Source organism: Copidosoma floridanum, unplaced genomic scaffold (assembly GCF_036245765.1).
Source record: "Copidosoma floridanum isolate Cflo_tuat_1 unplaced genomic scaffold, Cflo_Japanese_pri ptg000001l, whole genome shotgun sequence".
NCBI classification, from domain to species: Eukaryota; Metazoa; Arthropoda; class Insecta; order Hymenoptera; family Encyrtidae; genus Copidosoma; species Copidosoma floridanum.
The window spans coordinates 19,040,172-19,063,979 of NW_028321878.1; the positions used below are offsets into that span (position 1 = coordinate 19,040,172).

The 23,808-nt window shown below is 32.9% G+C and overlaps 1 protein-coding gene across 1 annotated transcript; it reads right to left on the reverse strand.

Annotated features, from left to right (window-relative positions):
* Positions 1-890: 890 nt before the first annotated feature.
* On the reverse strand, positions 891-14,734 carry LOC106645636 (uncharacterized). Its single transcript, XM_089593142.1, has 7 exons — positions 14,647-14,734; positions 11,822-12,105; positions 8,485-8,835; positions 2,244-2,643; positions 1,654-1,850; positions 1,292-1,408; positions 891-1,076 (listed from the first exon to the last, which is right to left on the reverse strand). Exons 1-7 carry the CDS (start codon positions 14,732-14,734, stop codon positions 966-968), a joined length of 1,548 nt encoding a protein of 515 aa, XP_089449268.1. The 3' UTR covers positions 891-965.
* Between the last annotated feature and the right edge of the window lie 9,074 nt (positions 14,735-23,808).

Sequence of the window (23,808 nt, forward strand, 5' to 3'; positions counted from 1 at the left end):
TTGGGTCACACTTTGCGCCCTTGTAATCACTTTGGGCCCACGGGCAGAAAAGTTTTTTGTGCCCTCCGGGCCCAAAGTGATTTACTGGGCGCAAAGTGTGCCCACGGGCGCAAAATTGCACTTTGCGTCCTCGGTAAGAGAAACATTATACGCGACTCGGGCACCAACCTACAACAAGCGCGCCCTTCAGGCGCTCATGTTTGTACTTTGTACCCTAGTGACGTAAGGGTAGTTTTTCTACGAGTTTGAAAAGTCTTTGTTTGCGAACCGAGAGGTTTGCGGCCCGAGCCAAAGGCGAGGGACGTAACGAGGTTCGTAAAGGAGATTTTTCGAACGAGTTCCGGAAAACTGCTTTTTCGCCCGAGGAAGTACTAGCCTCCCAAAACCACCCGAGGGCGGAAATATACCATTTACTGTTAACAACTTACGAAAACTTTAACTTCATAATCAGCGAGCAACATAATAAAATTTTACTTTTTGATAACTTAATTGATGAAAGTATGAATGGAAAATGCAACATAATTTAAGAATCTAAGGTGAACTTTATGGCTAAAAGTTTTTCCCAATTTGTTGACGCTGATATCTTAGAAGTAAATTCTTCCTACTCAACAAGTACAGAAATATATAACGTATTTGATGAAAATAAATGGAATTCAAGATTTAATGCTCCATGAAAACAATAAATCAATTGATACGCATGATAAAGGTTATTGGTCATTGACAGTTTATTTAATTTTCATACACTTAAAAAATGATTATTTATCACAAAACTATGCTCGATGCTATAAAGATGGCACAATTGTACACAAAAACAGTGATGTTGTTGAAAATAGTTATTGAACAACCATGATGACACAACTGATTGTAATAAACCTTTAGTGCTCGTAATGGTATTTTGGTTTCGATGAGTTTGAGAAAAAAAAGGAAAAAGTCAAAAAAACAGCGAGTGCCAGATCAGTCTCTGTTTATAAATTCCTGTAAAATACCTTGTTCGGGATTCGGCAGTTTCTTTCGTGAATAGCCAATCGATCGGGCAAGAAAGTTCGTTTGCATTTTGAACATGGAATCAGCAGAGCCTGCAATAGATAAAAATTGCAACTTCTTGGTTACAAAAAATTTGAAAAATTACATGTATAGTATTAGTTTTATACTTTTGCTACACGCCGATAGTAATTATCTTACTAAAAAACACATAATCATAAAAATCGATTGAATTAAAATAGAACAATACGTTCTCCAAATCAATTACCTTTTACATTATTTATATAGTTTTAAATGCATATAGGTATACCTGACTCTGTTCCCAGGCAGCGGTATTCCATTCTTCAGAATCGATGGGCACACTTGGTCGTTGCGGAACACTGCGACGCTGCGAGGCTGGTAGTGCTTTATTTTCGCGATGCCATCTCTGTAATTTGAAAAGAAAAAAAAAATAATTTCCCTTGACAAGACAAGTCTATTTTTATCCAAAGTATGTACGTTTGATAAAGTTTTTCAGTGTCATAATCTTATCCGTACTTAACAATTCTTAAAAATTTAAGAGCAAGTAAAAAATATGTATGTGTATTGTATGTGATTAAACAAAAACATCAGTTGGGATGACTCAATGGAAAGAAAAGTGAAGGGAATAAAAAAAAAAAAAAATCAGCATACCTCTAAACATTTTGGTTCGTGGATGGGAAAGCTCATGGAGCCAAATTCTCGGCCGCAAACGTAGCAGGTGACAGTGCGCGGTCTACGCTTGGTCGTAGCGACCGGCACGACTGATCTTTCGTCACTTGACTTTGGACTTGTTGCTCCAGCTTTTTCCGAGTTTTCTCTGCTCAGTGCCTTCGACATGGTCGTCGCTGCTGTAGAAACGAAACGATCAGAAATCGGCTTTGTCAAGAAAAAAAATGACAATTATAAATGCGTTCTTGCTGATAATTTCTTTACTTTTGGAAGATTTTCGTTAAACAAGTAGAACAACCAATACTTTTTTACTAGTATCGATTTACAATTGTCCTAGCTTTATTTATTAGTTATAATTTAACCGTACACTTGCAAGTCCCATGTTAAAACAAAAACAAAAATTCTCGAATCACCACATATAACAACAATTTCTAAAATTTGGGGATACAACCAGCCAAAAACGAGGAAAAACTTAGTACCACGAGAAAATACCTCAAGTGATTTTTGGTGGGAAAACAAGATGGAAAACAAAAAAAAACTGTCAAGGCCAAGGAAGTAACAAGAGCGCGTACCGGCCTCGCTGGCGATCTGCTTCGACCTGGGCGTCGGGGCGTTGCTCGACTGCGGGCTGGCCCTCTTCTTCTCCACGATCTTGGCCAACTGGTGTGGATCGTTGGGCTTGCGGGAGTTGGTCCTCACAGGGATGATCGATACGTTGGACCGGCTGAGTTGGGCGAGCGGCGTCGGTAGCGACGGCTCCCCGTTGGGCGACTGTAGGGGAGTGGGGTGGCTGTGGAAGCGCTCGGGTTGGACGGCTCGGCCACAGGCTCGGCAAGCAGCCGCTCCGGCGGTGCTGTCCGACAGAGCCAGGAGCTTTTTTCGCGCCGAGGCGATCGAAGTGAACACGGACGCGTCGCTCGTGCTGGCTGCAGCGCTGCGGGACGGCTCGGAGCGCAGGGGCGACAGCTGGTGCTGTTGGATATTTCATGCGGGTTTTTTTTCGTTTCGCTTTGGAACGTATTGGTGCTATAGGTACATTGGTGCTTTACACAATAATACTTCCGTGAAACTTCACCTTCGGATCCTCAAATAACAAAAATAATACACAAATAATAATAATAATAATAATAATAATAATAATAATAATAATAATAATAAAAATTTAAATGCGTGCACAAAGACAATAAATTCCAGTCATTCATCTACACCCCTTTCAGTGTTAATTAGGTTGAATTATTCATTTTTCATACATTAGTTATTTTTTTTTAACATATTGAATGACGAATGGCTGGTACTTTTTTTTACCATTTTCGTCGATGTTTAATGTTTTTGCAGACAATTTATAAATGATGGGAAAAAGATTACGTTAAGCTTATACTCAGAGTAAACGATTAAATAATTTTACAAACAAACCTTTTCGTTCACAGTAATGGAAGCATGAAAGTGTCATGTAGCAAATCTACAAACTGCGGGGGTTATCAGCAGTGAGATTTTTTTTATTGCTCTGGTTATATTTAAATTATAACTTTTAATAAACTTCGTTATTTTTGTAAGAAAACGGGAGAAAATCATTAATGAAATATTGAATTATTGATTTAATGCTGGTACAGTCAGTTATTTAAAGTTAAACTTTGTCATTGCATACGTTAGTGGTATATTTCAAAACAGAATTTATTGTTCACTAGTAATTTTTCCATTGGTACTTATATTTTTTTGTACGTCAGTGCGACTTATTTACATGTTTCGGGTTATTGATATTGATTTGTATTAAAATTGTTTAAGCCTAAAAGTAATTTTTGAGGTTAACTGCACCCATGATGCCCTCCTTCAACTGAACTAAGCTGAGGTTTTGCTGAATCCATTATTTCCTCTAACAATTGAATGAACGAATCAATCGATAAAAACTGGACATGCTTTTTGAAAGTGCTTTCGAATTTCATTTATGCGCAATGAGAGCTCTTTATCTTACAATGTAATAAAGGTGTGGCAGTTTCAATTAGCAAAATAAAAGAAAAAACTTACAAACGGCTTTTATGCTAAAATTAAATGTTTACATCGAAGACATGACCACTACATTTTTTACCAGAGCAAAAAGTATATAACCGTAGTCGTGTGAGTTACAGAAATTTTTTAATTCATTGATATTACCACTATTATATCAGTATTTATCTATTTTGGTTTGTAATTTATCGTTATTTAGACCACAACATTTTCTGCTCTAATGTATATTTCAAAAATGTAGAACAACAGGATGTAACACTTCCCTTGGCTACATACATAAATTAAAAATATAAACTGTAGCAAAATAATTGATTTTTTTCATGTCCTGAAATATTTACAATTTTCGACACATCAATAATTCACTGAAAAAAACATAAAAGTATGAAAAATTTGTAATTTTTCATGATCTGCAACTAAAATTTTTAATTTTCAAGATAAACTTGAAAAATAGATTTAGTGAGCCGGTGAAATGTAATTACTTTGACTATGAATTAATGCAAATTCTTTTTTTTTATTTACATAAGTAGTTAAGGTAGTGGTAAAATTTTTCCCATGGACAAAATTTCTTTAGACGTAGAAATTTTCTGGATTTGAAACTGTCAAGTTGTTGTGTCAAAATAAAACTACGAACTCAATTTGAGTCCAATCGAATGTAAAGTTTAAAGTATAGTTGATTTACGTATTTTTACACGTAATGGTTTCTCTGGTAAAAATCGGATACTTCTGTGAAGCATTCATGCCTAAAAATGTATACAATTTTAAATGACGTTAAAACTCTATTTTATTTGGTTTGCACATGATTTCTCTGTGACAATTTCATGCATAAAAAGCTGTTTGAAAAAAAAACTTTTGTGAACTGTAAGGGTAAGTATCTCTTATAATGAATCTTTTTTCACGACAAGTTACCTACATAAGGCTGGATTTAAAAGTAATACGTACAAGGTAAATATTTTATTTTAAAATATTGATTAGATCTTATGATATTGAACAAAATATTATGTAAAAGTTTCATGACATTAGGAGGAAAATTAAATAATGACTTTGAGATCCCAAAAAGTTGTGTTATTTGTAGGTCCCTAATTCTCATTTTTTACTCCTGATTTTAAAAACCTGTACAATTTTATGTTCTGATACATAACAACTTAAGGACGAGGACCAGACCATTTGAATTCACAATACTAAAAAAATAAAATTAAGAACCCCTGTAAAACTTGAACCAAAAAAAAAAAAAAAAAAAAAGTTTCGCATATAAATATTTAGAAAATAAAATGACCTAAAATTACTAATAGGTTAAAAAATATTCGATAGTTTTACTTTTTAATCTGAAAATGTTATTAACAACTAATTTTTTGCAATTATGAATAATATTGATAAATAAAATAATAAAAATTTTTTAGATATTCTTGGGACCTAAATTTTATAACTCTATGATTTTATGACTGACATACATTTTTAACAAATTCCTATGATTATAAAAAAAAATTGCGATATCGGTTTTGTGGAATTACTCAAAAATTATTTGTAATTTAGCATGTATTAAACAAATTGGAATATTTTTGAGAATTGTTTTTGAGTTTAGAATTTGTACCCGTTTAAATATTGATCCAGAAAATCTTATCGTATCTTATCTTACTAATATATAAAGTAAAGTCGCTAAAATCGTTATAATCGCTAACCGCGAAAACTACTCAACTGATTTTGCTGAAATTTTGCATACTGATTCTTGATGATTCGGAGATGGTTTTCGCATAGTTTTTTTCTTGAAAAAGTTAATAACAATAGCGATAAATAAGCTGAAAGTTTTGCTAAAATAAGGTAGCTTTGCGCTTTAGGTCGGTAAACTATCTTGCCAACAAATACATGTTTACTACCATTTCCGGAAACGATTCGTCGACTAAAAGACCATATAAAGCCGGTCACTATCAAACCAAGTCAGTCATTTACTGGGAGACGTCACGAGTGGTGTTGTTCGTTGTAAGGCTGAAATCCCTGGTGACTGACGATCCTATATTACCCTCTTGACTCTAAAAGCATTCAATCAGGAATCGCCGATCCTCTCCAAAGTCTGCACTGGGCGAACCTAACAGCTATGAAGGGAAAAAAAACTTGAGCCAACGGGACAGCCTTCAATGGGCAAGCATCACGAACCAATCTCTCCACCTTGAATCATCAAAATAACTGAGTCTGCAAAAAAAAAGGTGCTTTAGACACTAACGTCTTCGACGTTTTACCAGGAGACGTTGGGAAAGATCTCTACAACTAGCTCCGAAGCTTCGGACTTTGTGATTTTTCTCCTGATCAGTCTGGGTTTTCAACAGCAGGCCAGAGAAGATCACCCTGAGGTATCCAGGCAGTCACAATTGCTGTTAACTTCAGTCAAGAAAGAGTTTACTTAAGAAGCTCACCGGTCCTTTTCAGGGCAATCGGACGTCAAACTCCCTTGCCAACAAATGTATTACAACTTTATAAAGTTGAAAAAAATAGCCTTTAGGACTCACAAGAGTCTCAACTATGTCAAAAGTCACAAAAAGTCGAATTGGAAGGAAAATTTAATACATCTTATGAATACAATTTTAGGCGTCAAGAAAACAACGCTGAACATTCATCGAGATTAAAGCAGCATCAAAATCGATAAGTAAAGAATTTATTAGGTGAGAGATAAGCTTTTCACTATAACCCTCATAGTTATCTCTTGAATCTTCCAGATTTTTAAATAGGTAAAATATGTATTTGTATTTTTGTGGCGATAAAAAATGTAGAGATTAAGCTCCAGGACTTGGTTGCTGTGGTAATAAAGTTGTGAGATAAGAAAAAATATTTTTCCGCCCTCGGATGGTTTTAGGAGGCTGGTACTTCCTCGGGCAAAAAAGCAGTTTTCCGATACTCGTTCGAAAAGTCTCCTTTACGAACCTCGTTACAAACCTCGCCTTCGGCTCGGGTCGCAAACCTCTCGGTTCGCAAACAAAGACTTTTCAAACTCGTAGGAAAACTACTATTTTTTAATTGTATATTTTTTGTGAGTTTTAAATCTTTACAGCTTTAAAAAATATCCCTGTTCATAGATTTTACGGGAGAAACTGCAAATAAACGACCCCTTATGGCCAACGATTATTTTATGGCATAAGGAACGCACGGTACTTTCAGCACAATTATATTTTTAAAAATTTTTACAGCTTATTATTTGACCAAATAAACTGTATGGATTCCGAACAAATATGTTTTTTAATAAGAAGATTTTTGTTCTGAGTAGTATCAGAAATAAATGTAAAATTTTTAACTGAAAACGTTTTACATCACACGTTAACTCACTACGGTGTTCCATTTAGTGAGTCTCGGGCGAAGCCGAGACGGGGGGCCGCTAGTAGCACTATATTTTTTGCATCTTTTTTCCTATGATAATAGTCTCGTAATTTTCAATAAAATTTTCGATGAAAAAAGATTCACTTCTTTTCAAAATATGTACTTAAACTGGTTTGTGACTTCTAAGGTGCTAAAAAAAGTAGAGCTAAGTTGAGTAACGCTGATTCATGTTGTTGCCCTGTTTGGGGGTAAATTTATTCGGCAGGTATAAACTCCTTGATCGATAAATAGTATACTGCGTCACTATGGGCTATCGAGGCTTATTTTGAATCACAGATACTAATTACTGCTCGTGCCGAGGGTTAGGGTGGCAAACACGCAGACATTGATAAAATGAATGATGGGGAGTTGGAGAGTGGGTGAGAAACTTTACTCCTGAAAGCAAAGAAAACATTGCTGACAACTTATTGGTACTAAAACTCCTTTACAAAGTTTTCGTTAATTTTTTATGTAAATATTTTAGGCCGTTTCTATATAATATCGAACATACATTCATACACACTCACAGAATTTTTTTTTTATTTTAAACTAAATAGGTACTTTTATAGAAAATTGTATACCATTTTTCGGTTTTTTAAAGTAAAGTATCAAAAGACAACGGTTAAACATAAAAAAAGGAAAAAAAAAATTGCACATAGGTATGCAAATGGGAATTTCCGTACGTCGACTTTAAAATCTCAATACAAGATGCTTTGTCTATAACAAACTTCCTCTGTAAGGAAGCAATAGTATTTATTATCTCTGAAAGAAGTATCGATAAACAATTGTTGTCAAGACCTCTGTGGAAAATAGAGTGGATATTTTTGACTTTTATCCATCGTTACGCGTAAAACTATTTGTGTATCACGGGCTAAGTAAAAAACACTCGAATTTTATCATTTTTTTTTTGAAAAATGCATGATTTTCATTCAAAAAGTTTAAAAATAAAGTATTAAATATGAAAACATAAGATGACACTATTGGGCTTTTTCATGATGAAAATTATATTTCCGTTTCTGATGAGAGTAAATCCATAAAAATTAAAGATCGGAAGGGTGTATGCACAAAATTTTTGTATATATTTATGTATGTATATGTATTGTATGCAAACAGTTGCAAAAGCAGTTTTAGAGGCTACATCCGATTAGCATCCCGAATGTTTTTTTAACCGAAACAGAAAACAAGGATTCAGAAAGATCTTTTTCGACCTTGGCCCTAATGCGTATTGTAAAAAAAAAAAAAAAAAAAAAAAAAAAAGAAAAATTAAGAGCGTGCATTTTTTCTGATTCCAAAGAACTCAGGGTACCTGTTTGTATAAAATCATCAGTAATCAGCATAAATTGATAAAAAAATCCACGCTGCTCAAACATATTCTCGAATCACAGGTGCAACAACCCCACCGGGAGAAAAAATATTTCAACTCTAAAAAAAAAAAGAAGGAACTCGAAACGCGTATAAGTATAATACCCATACCTTGGTTCTGTTGCTGTTGTTGTTGTCGTCGAGCTTTTTGGCCTCGTGACCGGCGTCGTCGCACCTACCCGGGACTGGCGCGTCTGGCGGCTTGCGTCCACCGCACGCTGCGAACAGTCGAGTTGGCGAGTAACACGCGATCTTCGAGCGTGACTTGCAGCCCACCACCGGTAATGACTGACTGCCGGCCGTCGTGCTGTCGTCGTCGTCGGCCTCTACGTGTCCGATCCTCCTCCTGCCCACCAGTGCGGTGCAGGCCACGACCTCGGTGCAGGCTTTACCCCTGGGATTATCGATGAACGAGACCGACGTGTCGAGACTCACGCGAATCAGCGACGCGCTCAGCGATTCCTGTTTTCGTTGCACGTCGTTACTATTTTTGGCTTATAGAAATAGGATGTGTGGGGGGGGGGAATCAGATTTATATGAATTATATTTATGTCCCTATTTTTTATCATGTCTCTCATAAATACCTTGAAAGTAACCTCACAGCAAATGTTTACCTTGTGCCTGTTTGTAAGTTCGGGCGCACGGCTTTACATGGTAACGGTCAAGGTTTTGTCGCGCTATGACCCGAGCATCGATGATTTCCCCAGCTAATTGCTCGTATACGTATTGATTATTGAGAAAAACTTGTTTTTTTTGCACTTAACATCGGTCACGATTGTTTGAAATTTAATTTCTTACGTATACTTTATTTTTAAATATTTTCGTAGAGTATTGCAAAAATTGAGTAATTGAATTTCGGTTGGATAACGCACAATGAAATTCATTCGTTGGCCTATCTAATTAATATTTTTGAGTAGATGGAACCGTGCTTGACCCAAACAATATATTTTTTGTGCACAACATGCACTTTTTTATTTTTATATCACGAGGTCTGTTTCGCAATGGTAAATAATATAGTGCATTTCATATTTAATGTATGAAACTATACGTGTCCTTGAATAGGTGGAGAATTACAAGGTTGGTCCGAGTATTTTAGTATCGATGGAAAAAATAATTGAGAGTTGGTTTGACAGTAAAAAAAAATCGTTCAGAATATATTTCAATTGTAAAAAAAATATCGATTTTACAAACTGTTTGTATGATTATAATAATCAATCGATTGCCTGGCAGAAAGTGTACTGCAAAAACATGTCCACTATTTTTTTTACATGTTTTAAGGGCTTCATTCAGATATTTTTATTCAATTTAATTTTTTACAAAAAAAATGGTAAAAATGTGATTTAATATTTTACATGCATTATCAAGAAATTTCCTATTCAACAAAATTAATTCGACTAAAGCCGATCTACGATGGACAAATTGATCTGATTTTTTATACTACAATTCTTTAAAAAAAATGATTTTAGTAAACGATGGAAAACATATCGAAATTTCCAGTTTAGAGAAAGATTTAAAAAAATGATGATAAACAGTAGTTTTTGTCTTTAGCACATGCAAAGTGCGATTCCAGCACAGGAAAAAAATCATCTTCCTACCTTGGGCTTTTTTGAGGATCGGGTGTGCCCTCGGTAGGGAAAATAGGATTCGCCACATAAGCGCCATCGCTCCGTGGCTACTTTACGTCCCTCGGGCAGCAAAATAGCCCCAGAGACGATGGCTCTTATCCGATGAAAACTACCATTTCTAGCCTTTGCGCATTTTACTCTTCTAAATGTGACATTTTTAATACATATTATATCGTTTCCCATGTCTACACCATTCAGTCTACATCCTAAACAACGTCAAGGATTTTGATAACGGATATGTCGTTAGGTTTGTTGTGATTGTTAGAGTGAAAAGATGTAAGGGACATACTTTTTTATAAAGAAAATGGTTTGTTGCAGTCATTGAAGAAATGAATGAAGAAATTTCATTTTATTTCAGAAAATACATTTTTTTAAATTATTATATACTGAAATCTCTTCTATAACTTTTTCGGAAAATCTTCCATGATATCCTTAAAAATACACGTGAAACAAAATGTTTTCTAATCTCAATAATATATTAAACAAATTTTTAAAGAAACATTTCATAAGTTTACCTGCAAGTATTTGTTACAGCTAGTAATTTGAAATTATTAAAAACTTATCTAATGAGTGTATTATTTTTCATCCTGACGTACCAGAAAAAAAGCAGCGGTTTTCGGATGTAAGTAGGCATAATTTAATGTACGAATATGCATAGGTATCAATGCGTATATGAGGGAATCCACAAAAAATATCCAAAATTTGTTAACCATTTTTTAATAAAAAATTGTATGTGTACCACACCCTCGATACGGGGCCTACTTTGTTCGCAATATCATGTACTACGTATGGAAAAACGTTTTTTATCAATTATTATATCCATATATTATAATGGATGTATAATTTTTGCACGTAAATTACGGAAAACGGTATTACCTTGACTAATACCTATGTTCCCGATTTTTCCTATATAGTACAATACATGACATTGAGAGCAAAAGAAGCCACATCTCAAGATTATGACTCAAAAAAAAAAAAAGTTTTTTACAAAACGGGAGAGAAATTTGAGAAATCACACCCTGAAACCCAAACAGCTTCATACAGATTTGGATAAAATGTCTTTTTTGTGGAAGAGTGATAAGATACATACTAATCCACCTGATTTCTTAAAAAACTTTAAAATCTCCTTTGAAGTCGAATGGTAAATCTTAATTTGTAGGAGCGTAATCATCTTAAAGATTAGATTTTACATAATTTTAAATAATCACACATTTACTCATTAATGACGGTATACATGATTAAAAAAAAAAAGAAAGATCGAAAAAGTGTGAAATAAGAATAAATTATAGAAATGTCCTCAACTACAGCCACAAACGAAAAAAAAAAAAAAAAACTATTCTCTGTAATTTACATGATATTATTTTAATTCACATTACTTTAGTTGTACCGCAGACAGGCACACAGCCTACAGCATTGATAAGGAGAGTTAAGGATGACTTTATAAATGTCATATATGTTGTTGAATACGCAATGCACTATCAGATTCATAGAAAATTATTCTTGAATTTCTCTCCACAACTGTACAATATAGCAAAACCAGCAACATTACCATTATCATCATAACAACATCGTCAATACCCAAAACCGGCAATAGATCAGAGGGGTAATGTAGGTTGATATTTTATACGTCGTATCTTTAACTATGTATTCTAAAAATTAGTTTTTCCCATTTTACGTTGTTGACGTTTCGATTTTTTTTTCATGATTTAATTTTTGCTTTTTTCGCGCAATAATTTAATTGCCATCTCCCGCTCATGTGCACTCGAACCGTGAACTGTCCAAGTTATCGTGGTGCGAAATAATTAAAAAGGAAAGAGTCTCACTTTGCTTAGGAGTGACATGTCGAGTTTGTCGATGAATCGGGGATCGAGCACCAAAGGCTCCTCGAGGACGGCGGTCGCCGGCCGCGGCTCCTCGTCCAGGTCGTCGCGCTCGTACATGGCCTCGCCGCCGTTCTGTCGAGGCCGCTTCTTGCGCATTTTCGGGGGCCAGATTTCGAAGCTGCTGCCGCTGCTGCCGCTGCTGCCGCTGCTGTTGCTGCTGGTGCTGCAGTTGCTCTCGCTTTCTGACTTTTGCAGCGACTTCTCCCCGGGCTTCGGGATCTTTCCTGTCACGTTTCATGCGTCTATGTGAATATTGCGTTTTTTTCGAATGTAACTTATTACCTGCATCAGAGGCATTCGTTTCTTTAATCTTTGGAAAATATGTTTCCCTCGATTATACGCATTTAGTATTGTTATTCAGTACAGATACAAGTTGAGCCTGAATTCCACAATTGCTATGATTATATAATAGTTACGATGCGTGAAAGAATGATTAATTTTATGTCTAAGGTGAAATATTGAGGGCACAAGTAATTATTCGTTTTTAAAATTAAAAAGAATTCACTTCGTGTAATCCAAAGAATTATGCCGATTGTGACGTTACATTTCTTAAGTACTTAAAATGATTAAAAAAAAAAAATGAAATAAAACTTTTAAACAATATGTCTAATATATAGAACAACTAAGGCGGGAGTGTAAGAAAACCGTGGGTGAAAAATATTACTCTTTTACGTAAGTTTAAGCTATCATGATCTAATATTTTCTTATAAAATTTGATATACCTTTTTATTCATACAATATGCACAAATTGGAGTTATCTGTTGTAGTATTCACAAACACAACATTGATAAAGAGATATTTTTAACACACATACATTCTAAGTAGTTCGCGTGAAATGAGAATTGCAAAAAAAAAAATGCTAATTGAATGCCAACGGCTGACAAGCCAATTTAGTCCAACAAATCGTAAATGTATAATGTATTTGCGTGCAGAGTAACAAGTAACATCTTATTCTGCTCGTGTATTAGTAAAATAAAGTTAGTAACTATTATATTTATTATTTATTTTTAACCGTTTGATAAATAATACTTATGTTGTAAAAATTGAGAAAATATTATAATTGTTTAAAATATTTAAATAATACCAGTATTTTATTGAGAATCTTTAAGCGCCAATAATAAAATATTATTCGACTTGGTTTTGAGAAAAAAGTCTAAGGTTTTTTACAAATAAGTTAGTTTAAAAACTCTAACGTTAAAAAAAAGCGAGAAAAAAGATAAACTGCGTTGAAAAAATAAGCTTTCGTTTGTGTAACGCTTGATGGTAGTTGTTTCGTGCGCGGAAAGATAAATATCTAATAGCTGGTCTAGAGTCAGGCATCCATTATCTCGTATTATGCAGAATTTCATCGGAAATGTGTACAGTTTGTGCATGGTGTACTTCGTAAGTGCATCATCATCCGTTATAAAATTTACATACATTACATTCATCATAGATAGGGCAAGTTCAAGTACGTTTGCATCGAACGAAACGAGTGATGGGCCTTTTTTGCGTTATTTTTAAAGAACACATGATTTATTAATAAATTAAAATACGTATGAGAAATTCCACAAGAAATATCCCTTCAAAAGCTAACTAAAATTGGGGAAAGTTTTTTATTCGAGAAAAGAGACTTTTGTATTTGATGAGCTTCTAGGAGTATGATAAAGCATAGTCAATCAACAATGCTTAACAGGCTTTGCATTATCAGAAAAAAAAGTTTTTGTTTTTTTTTTTGAAACCATGGACCGTAACGATTTTTCAGTTTACTCTTTGTAAAAAAAATGTTTCGAGTAGTTTTTTCTGAGCACTTGTAGTTCTTTGATTAAAAATTTGCCGTAAAAACTTTTTGTTTTTTTTTTTTTAATTTAGCCACATTTTTTACAACTAAAAAGTTCATGGAAAAAAAAAATGTTTTTATTTGATTTATTGCTCGTACACAAATTTTTTGATATCTCAAAAGGCTCGATGGAGATAAAGCTATGACCTTTAAAGTAAGCCTGAATCCCAATAGATTTTTGCAATTTTGGTGAACTTAAAAGCGTGGGATTTTTTTCGTTCAATTTCTCTTACGTATGTAATTCTTTAGATTTTGAAAGAAGATTAAACAAGATTATCGCCATCTATTCGGTAAGCCTTAGATTTAAAACCACTTATAAAAAAATCTTGTCTTAGCTGAAAAAATATAACTCATTTTGTGCTCAAAGAGTAAAATAACCTCTCAACTTGCAGGGAACATCCATATTAACTGGCTGCTCTCCTCATGATATTTTCGGCAATATGTATACGACAACTTCAATGATGAAATTCTCAAAGGACACCTCGAAGAGACCACGGGTCACTTTTCACATTCAGAAATACATGTCGCACCTCCATGAAAGCCATTTACACATAACACGTCAATAAGCAACTGGATGGATATCAAACGACTGCCATTTTTTTACTTCAGCCGACGAAATTTTTAGTTTTTTGCCAATTTGTATACAACTTATATTTTCATTCGCGTTGCCTGGAAATAAAAAATGATTTTATCTAAATTCTTATCAATCGCTCTAGCACTACCGGCGTTACAAACGTGTGTAGTACAGATAAAACTGTAAACCGAATTCTAACGCAAGAGAGAAATAAATACATTCGTCGTCTGTTCCTATCACATAAAATCACAAGGTTAGGTTACGAAACTGATGTGTGTGTTTTTTGGACCGTACGTTGTTCGACAGAGTGTGGCAATATATTTTAAGGCGCAAAAAAACATGAAAGCAAGACAAACAATAATAACAAGTCACCTTTGATGGGCACACAGTCTTCGCGGATGACGAGGAAAGTCTTGTCGGATAGCGGGAAGTCGGTAGGCGGTCCTGTAGTCCACTTCATTGCCGATGTACGTGGGGAGAGAGCAAACACTGCAGGCGTGTTTATTTGGGCCTTTTTTTGGGCTCTCCTGTCTTTGCCGCCTCGTCCTTTACCGATTACTGCACCTCAACTGTTGAAAATCCTACATTTTAGAGGCGTCGTTTGTGGGTACGATACTTATAATGAATCATGTATTTTGCACTTGACGAGGGAAATTTTTATCCCTAAACTCGGTGTGTATTTGCAGTTAGCTGACTACGGTTGGTTTCGATCGATGTTTGCCTGAAATTTTTCTATTAAGACTCGGTAATTTTAATCGAGTGCGATCATGTGCTTCCAAGCGTACATTTGGGGGTTATACGTGTACAGTTTCGTCCTGTATGTAGTCGATTCGTGATTGATAGACCGAACAAGAAAAAATAATTTTAGCTGGTGGGACTGTGTGGGTTCTTAAGTATTTATTTTTATACTTGACCTTTCATTTTTTTTTTTTTTTCAAGCAAATACTATCCGATCCTCAACATCGTACAAGCTACTTTTTCGCTGATTAAAAAAAATTTCTATTTTTATTGAAGTACGTATTTAGTAAGTTATACTTGGTAGGACGCAGAGATAAATTTTTACGAATTAATCATTTTAAAAAATTTTTTTTCTTTTTTAACTCTGACGCTATGTCTATATGAAAACTCATAAAACGTGTGAAAATATCTCATACGAGTTTTGTATAATTAAAATAATTTTGAAACACTTTCTATTACTTACTGAAAAATAATTCTAAAACCGATTTTATTTTTATCATAACACTCGTGTTTACATGCTTACGAATGTATTTACGATGTACGCTTTCATTCAGGTTACTATGATGTGCCTGACGCAATCCTGAGTAACACTACTTAATTTTGTCTTTATTCGTTACAATACAATTACTCCGCAGGACTGACTCGTACTTATTTTTGGGAGAGTCAAAAGTGTACCCATTAAGGTGGCTCCAGCGCCTAGTGCCGTATCAAAATGGGGAGACTAAAAATTAATCATTAATTTCTTTAAAATATGGTATAAAATTATCGTAGAGACTGTTGTAAGCCATATTCTACATTTTATCTGTTACTTTAGTGAGTAAATATAAAAAAACAAAAAAGTTTTATGCTGTCCTAATTGATGAACTGTTACGGTACGCTCCTAAGTTCAAGAGTAGTTATACCTATATATATGTACTCTGCAGAATGCAGACAGCTGAGAGCTGACTTGCACTCGCAACTGTATACTTAGTCTCCGATTATTTAAAGATTTTGTTCGATAACAAGACACTTTTCTCATGTCATCGAAAACTGCGTAATAATATATACAAGATAGTATATTTTTAACACCTTACGGGTTATTTATATAAGTGCAACAGTAGGTTGTATATCACGTAAGCTTGAATTTCCTATCTAACCCGTCTTAAAACTACGATTTTGTAAGCATGATTTCTTACAATTTTCATCGTCAACCTTAATTTTTTTTTATATAAATAGAAAGATGGGAATTCGAAGAATATAATTCAATTTTATTAACCTAGGTTGGGTTATTTATAATTTTAACATTGAGGCCACTGGAGCCACCTTAAAGAGTCTACTGTAGGTCTTGGTAAACATTTCCAATTTGATTTCATTGATATGACTGGTCGAATATTTTTATTATTCATCTACGTTATACGTAATAAAGTTTTTGTACTAAGTGGAATAATTAATATCGGATTGAGCTCCAGGAGATAACGAATTTGTAAATTACTTTTAGATTATTTAAATTTATAGAGGTTTTGTAATTAAAAAAAAAAAAAATTCTACTCATATTTCTCTTACTGCCAAGCTTTACAAAAAAAAAATTAGATTTTTTTCCTACACTTTCTCAATTGACTTTTTACACAATAATAGTATGTTCTTGTAGAAAACAGTAGATATCTAATTGCTAATAAACAGTTGTGGTTTGGAAAAAAAAAAAAAAAAACTTTTTTGTATCACAATGTTATACAGACTATTTGTATAATAATGAAGTAGGTTTAATAAGGTAACTTAATTTTAGCAATCTCTAAATATTGTTTAGAAACTTGAAAAAGTATACTAGCTGTTGGTAAATTGGAAAAAACCTACGTATTTACGTATACGTATTTGTTTCATAGAGTTATGTCTTATTGATCTGTAGTTAAAAGTGTTAATTTATTATGTAAATTAGATCAAAGTTTAACACAAATTGATCCTAGCAAGTTTTCATCCCTGTCATAGTGTAATTTTTTAAATACTTATAATTTAAAACTCACACTCATTGATGCGTATAAAAGTATATTTTGGTTCGATGAGTATGTGAGGCTTGTGATTCAAAATGATAAAAGTACTTACTACTTGATTGCCGAAATTGGAACCCAAATAAACTTCCTGCACTTTGGGCGTTCAAGGGAATTCATAATTAATTGATTAGTGGGATAATAACGATAAAACGAGATAAATGAATCTCAACCAAATACTAATTGTTGTACGTTTAGTCTGCATTTCGTAAATAGTACTTCATCATAAAAGCAATGTATTGTTATCATTTTAACTGCATGGCACACATAAATTTTTCATAAAATTTTTTTTTTAATACATTTTTGAAGCTCTGCACAAATTTTAGTTAAAGACTGACTGTCAATTTGTAGGTTTGTAATACTGGTGAAATAAAACTTTAGTTTTGAAACTGAATATTTACAAAAAACCATGAAGAGATCTGCTTTGTTCCTGAATATTTCAAAAGTCCTATTCAAATTTTAGTTCGTTCGGTGTGTTTATGAGAAAAGTTAAAATATTACGTGCACCTTACTACTCCTCTAGGTATGCTCTTTCATGATTTATATAGATGTAACATTTCTCGTTCAATTCTAAATGGAATGCAACAAATTAATTCCTAAAAGTATCAGTTTGCTGGTATTTATCGTTGTTTCACGTAAAAATAACTGTTTATTTAATAGAAATTTACCAAAGTAAAGTAGTCAATAAAGTAGAAACTCTGGCCGATGTACTGAATACAATTCTTTTGTATATAATGTACAAAAATACTCGTACTTGTGATGCACTGGTTTTTTTTTTCTGTTTGAGGAATCATTGATTTCAACTTGAATTATGGTTGACATAAAATAAATTATTGACTATTCCTGAATGGATCGCAAATGCTTGATTTTCGCACCATCAAAAACGTTTTAGATTTAACGTTAATATCAGCTAGCGAGCGTGGGAAAAAATTAATTTTATCCATAAAAAGTGCATACACGCATAAACTATCGGATTTAATTTAGTTGCAAAGGACAGCTATAGAATTCATTTATATAGTTCATTGTCACAATAAAAATGTCATTTCTATTTGTGGAGTACAAGGTAATGAGTAAGCACATACGCCGGTTGACAAAATCAATGAGTCTAGAGTATACCTCGTTTGAAATGTCACTGTTATAGTGGATTTACGCTGCATAATGTATTATATCAGGTTGTAAGAACATGTTAAATTGAAGTTAAAGTTAATGTTTTGTATGATTCAAGTGACGTACTTATTGAGAATTCGTTTGTCTATTTGTATAGTGCTCTGCAGAAAAACCGTATAGGCCTGAAAATTTTTTAATTAATCATACGATGTCTAAGACTTGTTGATCTTTTATTATTACTATGTAGTATTGTTTAAATTATTTAGTTGTAGCAAATTGAATATAAAATGTGTACATGCATACCAAAATTTCTTTTTAATTGATTAAAATTGTATGGTTTAACGCGAATAAATGTTGCTATATTTTTAAATAAATAGCTCTTAACGTCAGTCGTTGACTAAGTATAGTATTTTAAATATATTTGTTAAGTCATTCTACTGACTTGGTTTTACTGATGATACTGTAACAATAATACTTTTTCATAAATAAAATAATAGATTATGTGTGGTTACAGTAACAATTTTACTTTTTTCTCAATAGTGAGTGAACCATTTTTGGGTTTTGGTACCAAGTTGTACCAAGTTCAGGTAAAATGGTCCAACTAACAATTGAATTTTGTAATATATGCACGTATTTAATATAACGCGATGCTGGCATTAAATCGAAATATCAGTATAGAATGGAAATTTATTACAAAAGAGCGAACGATAAGAACTCGATACATTACTCACGCACATTCGTAGTTTGATGTTTGAATACACGGCGTAATGTTATTAAAAATATATGCACTCACAACATATTATAAGGTATACGCACGTCCTTACTGCGTATTAATATACACAAGAAAATTTTTTTATTCATAACACAAGTATAACACACATAAAAATACACGAACTTATAAATTTACACCAGAGTTTCTCTAAGAATAGTCGGTGCGCGACTAATCGTAATTTGTGTGATTCCGTACAGTGGCCGGTATATCAGTAGAGCCCCTGCTTACTTTGCCATGGGAAATAATGCCTGTACGAGGCGAGCATATACGTCGCAAGCGTGTTTACAGGTGTATAGCAACGTAATGGTAAACATAGCGTCTTGGTACGCTGCCCAGGTAACGCCGGAGACCCCCTAACTGATATAACTGCGCGATACACACCTACACACATCACTCATCGATCGATCCGTCCAACTTCTGGCGAACCACCTGCGTACCTGCCCTAAGCTATACTCAGTATTTAATATATAATATCTGTTCGAGGTGTTCGCTCTGCGATCCAAATGCATAGGAGAAAATCTGTAAAAAAAAAAATTGGATTCGAACGATAAGAAAAAAGATAGCATCTTGATATGAAGATTTCTTTTTGTTTATATGCGATACGCTATGCCTTCACCAGCTTGAACGCCGTGGCATAAAATTAAAAGTACAATAGGTAGCATGAAAAAAGCGTATTTGTACACAAACAGTTTATTAAGATGAAAAAAACATTTTTCAAAGTATTTTATGAATTGATTCAATAATTTAGAGTTAATTAAATTATTAAGAGTTCATTTTTAACACTTTGATTGAACTGTAGTTATGTTGGATGCGCTTTGCGCGATCTGGATTGTTGTCATAACATATATTTATTCGCTTATTTTTTCACCGCTGCTATACTGCGTTTACTTTCGACGTGTGTATATACTACTTTCATCTCGTGGCCAGAATCTTTCAAGTATCAAAAATTATGTAAACCTTTTTTTTGTTGTTTAATGTTGAGTTTTCGTTGCTCAAATTATAATTTTTTTTGGATAATTTTGGATTTTAAAAAAATTATGATTTTAATAAATACGTAATTATTAAAAATCGTTTTTTAATAAAAACGTCCGCAGTCCATGTTGTAAATATGGGCCACGTTATTGTGTGTAATTTCACGTTAGATACATTCAGATCAAGCTCCTTGTTCGATTATTATTTTTTAAGACAAAGAAATAACCAAACAAAATAATATTCTGCATCGTTTTCGCAATGTATAATTTTTTCATTTATTTGTACACCTTATTTTAATTTTTTTTAAAACCTAGCAAACAAATCTCATTATGAATAAAAATTCTTTAATCATGTAACAATTATTGATCTTTTAAAGCAGGATTTATATTTGATTACTCCTGTATGATTTGCATGTTTCAATAAAGACTTTTAAAAATTCGTCACTTCATAGGGCTACCGATATTTTCGGTACTCGTTTCGTAGTATTTGATTAAAATGAAACCGAGAAAAAAAATGTAAAGAGTACATAAATAAATTAACAGTTGTTAATAAGGTATACGTTAGCAAAAATTTTTTTAACAATACTTCATATTTTTTACAACGAAATTTTCAAAAATTGTAGCTTAAAAAATTGTTTTTGCGTCTTGACGATATATTTTACCCTTGCAATGATTTTTAGGTATTAAAAAAATATATCAGCGTAAAAAAATAATACCAAGGAAATTTTTTTTTGTGTGAAACAGCTGATTTTTTGTGGATTTCCATTTATATACTTACCCTTTGCCATTGCGCTTTCTCATTTCTATTTTATTCTCACTTACTCTTCCGCATGTGAACACATACACACACACACACGCACTATGTATATACACTCATTATAAATACAATATAGCCTGACGTTGCCCATTGCATGACCGCTATCTCTCTACTTTGTCGATCTTCCAACTCGACTTTTTCTTTCTTTCTCTTGCAATTACATCTTAATACCTAGATACTAAAATATTATGAAATTTTAAAACCACTTGGTCAGTTCCCGTGTTATATAATAAACCATATTTGGTTCATTTTTTTAGATTTTCAAACCAAAATTGGTAATGCTAAACGCGGATCACGCGATTACTATGACTATTTTTATAGTCACTTATTATTCAAGAAATATTCCCCACTATCCAAATAAAACGGATAATCCAATTTTGCGTATAATTTTTCCCCCGTGTTTGGGTTTTTGCAAATGTACACACCAAATTTTACCTGTATGCAGCATTTATATTATCACTAATCATGCAAATATTTTTCCTAATATAACTTTTGATTTTAACGCCATTATACGAATAAGTGCGTAATAATTAAAAAAAAAAACTGTAATTTGAATAAAAACATACGCTACATAGTTAATTGTACAAGGGAAATTTGAAATTTACTGGTTATTTTATTTCTTAAAAAATTTTTTTTTTAGGTTCATCATCGCCGTGAAGCTCGTAGTTGCATGGCCATTTTGACACCATAAAGTGTATTTAGCCATACGGTAGTAATAATCTTGATACAATTATTTATGGTTTGAAATTTAAAACCTTCGTGAGATCTGGTACTAGTAGTACATTTCAGTGATCCAATCCTGAGGTTTTTTGTGTTTTTAATGTAAACGCAAATATTGCTCACTTCAATTGAATTCTTTAGTATAATTCATAATTTTTCATTTAGCGTATAAAATTTAACAGCAAATATATAGCTGATTAGTTACTGCTAACTATGGCTACACAAAATTTTACGGTAGCGTTACAGTACTTTCGAAACAGTTTACTTAAAAAATAAATAATAATTGTTATTTGTTGTGCATAATTTAATATAATCTTTATTTTTTAATATTTTTATTTTTTTTTAGTATAAAATCAAATAGTTTTTTTAATTTATATTCACGATTAATTTCGTTTTAATTTTCCTGCAATTTAATTCAATTGATCCTCTGCTAAAAAATTAAACCCTGCTAAAAAATTTAACGTGCGTGGCAATAAACACTTTTAGCTACTGTATTTTGAAATCTTTTTAATGAACGAAACAATTTTTGACTGACATAGCACATAAAACATTTTACTAATGAATCAATAAAACCTAAGTATAGTTAAAAAAACCTAGTTCTTATCTAACACATATTTGCGCCCATGACAAATTTTGTTAATTTATAAAAAATAAAAATAACCGACTGCTCAACATAAATTTTGAGGATACATTTTCGTTGGTACATTATTCGTCCACTATTTTCGCTTTCCAAACTTTCAATTTCACAAACTAGAGAATGTATATGTACTGACGTGTGTGAATGTGCGTATTTATGACTAGCTGACCGAACGCGTAAGCTGACGGGCTTCGTCCCTGCCTCTTCAGGAAGTGATAAATTAACCAATCTCTGCTTACGATGTAACTACAGTTTTTACAATTTTTTATCGAGATGTATTTTCAAAGTAAAATTCAGTTTTTAGTGTAAGAAAAGAAAATAACTGATTATAGATCGGATGAATCCCACATAGACATGAATATTCCACTGCAACCATTTACATATTTTGTTATTGAATATTTTATTATCCTACCCAGTGAGTAGTGTCATGCAGAATGATTACTATTTATTGAAAGAATCTACATAATATTTGCTCATTCAAGGCTGTTGAGTAAATATTTTGATCAATTAAAGTTTATCGCTATATTGAAGAAATATGTTATACGTAATATACAAATACAATAAAAATATGTACATGTTTAACTTTGCCATTTCACTTGATACACTACTAATAAATGATTTTATCTAAATATGATTTTCTATACATATTGTTGTTGTGCATGCCCGTGGTTATGGAAATTTTAAATAAGTAACGAATTTACACGTAATCTCGAGCACTTCACCAATCGATTTTGCCGCAGCTTGATCTAAAATTCATACAAATACAGCATAGAATATATGATAAAAATTCACACGAAAATTACAGGCACCGAGTTTTGAAAAATATACAAAATTCTAATTTTGTTAGGAGAAATGAAAAGCCGAGCGGAAAAAGACAATAAATTCATTCACTTTCGCTCGTGCAAGAAAGCCGGGCTTGTACGTGCAGCCTAAAGGTCCCTTTGGGAGCAGATAAGAACGGTTCCACCAGCATCCACAGATGTGTCATTCGCACTCCATTCTCCTCCGGTTTGTCGTTATAAAAAGCCGTATGTTGGCTACGTGATTTCCAAAGGAGAAGACGTGAAATGAAAAGCTGAACTGCGTAAAGGCAGGGAGGTTTCCAAGCCGGTTTCATGGAGTGGAATGCACGTACAGTTTATTTTTAGCCCTGATGTCTTGATGAAAATAATGAAAAAACAAGGGGATTAAACTACTTTTCTACAATTTAATAAGAATTATATAACATCAGAAATTTTGTTGTATTCATGTTTAAAACTGTGTATATTCTTATTGTGTTTGTCGGACTTATTAAAAAGAATTTTTATAACAAAATAACGTACTCTCAATTTGTCATGGGTAATCAACTTCTGACTAAAGCCTTATTACGCATTGAGACTGTTCTTTGTAATGCATGATCCATCTAAACCATTCATGCAGTTTAAAATAAAACAAGGTTGCCGAGTACGAATTTATAAACGAATTTGAATGTAAACGTACGGTAATTAAAAAAAAGAAAGCTAAACTCGCGTGAGCGAACGAAAAGAAAAAACTTTCAAAACAAAAAAAAAGTTGTATTTTTTGTGGATTGACCACTGTTAAATTAACTGTAAAACTAAAATTTTCTACTGTAAGGGTAGAAAATAAATTTTTTTAACAAATATTTTTAAAGATTGTGCGTTATGTAAAAGATTTACACAAAAATCGTACAAAAAATATATTTTAATAAAATAAAGTTTTACCAGAAATCGTAATCAAATTAAATAATTTTT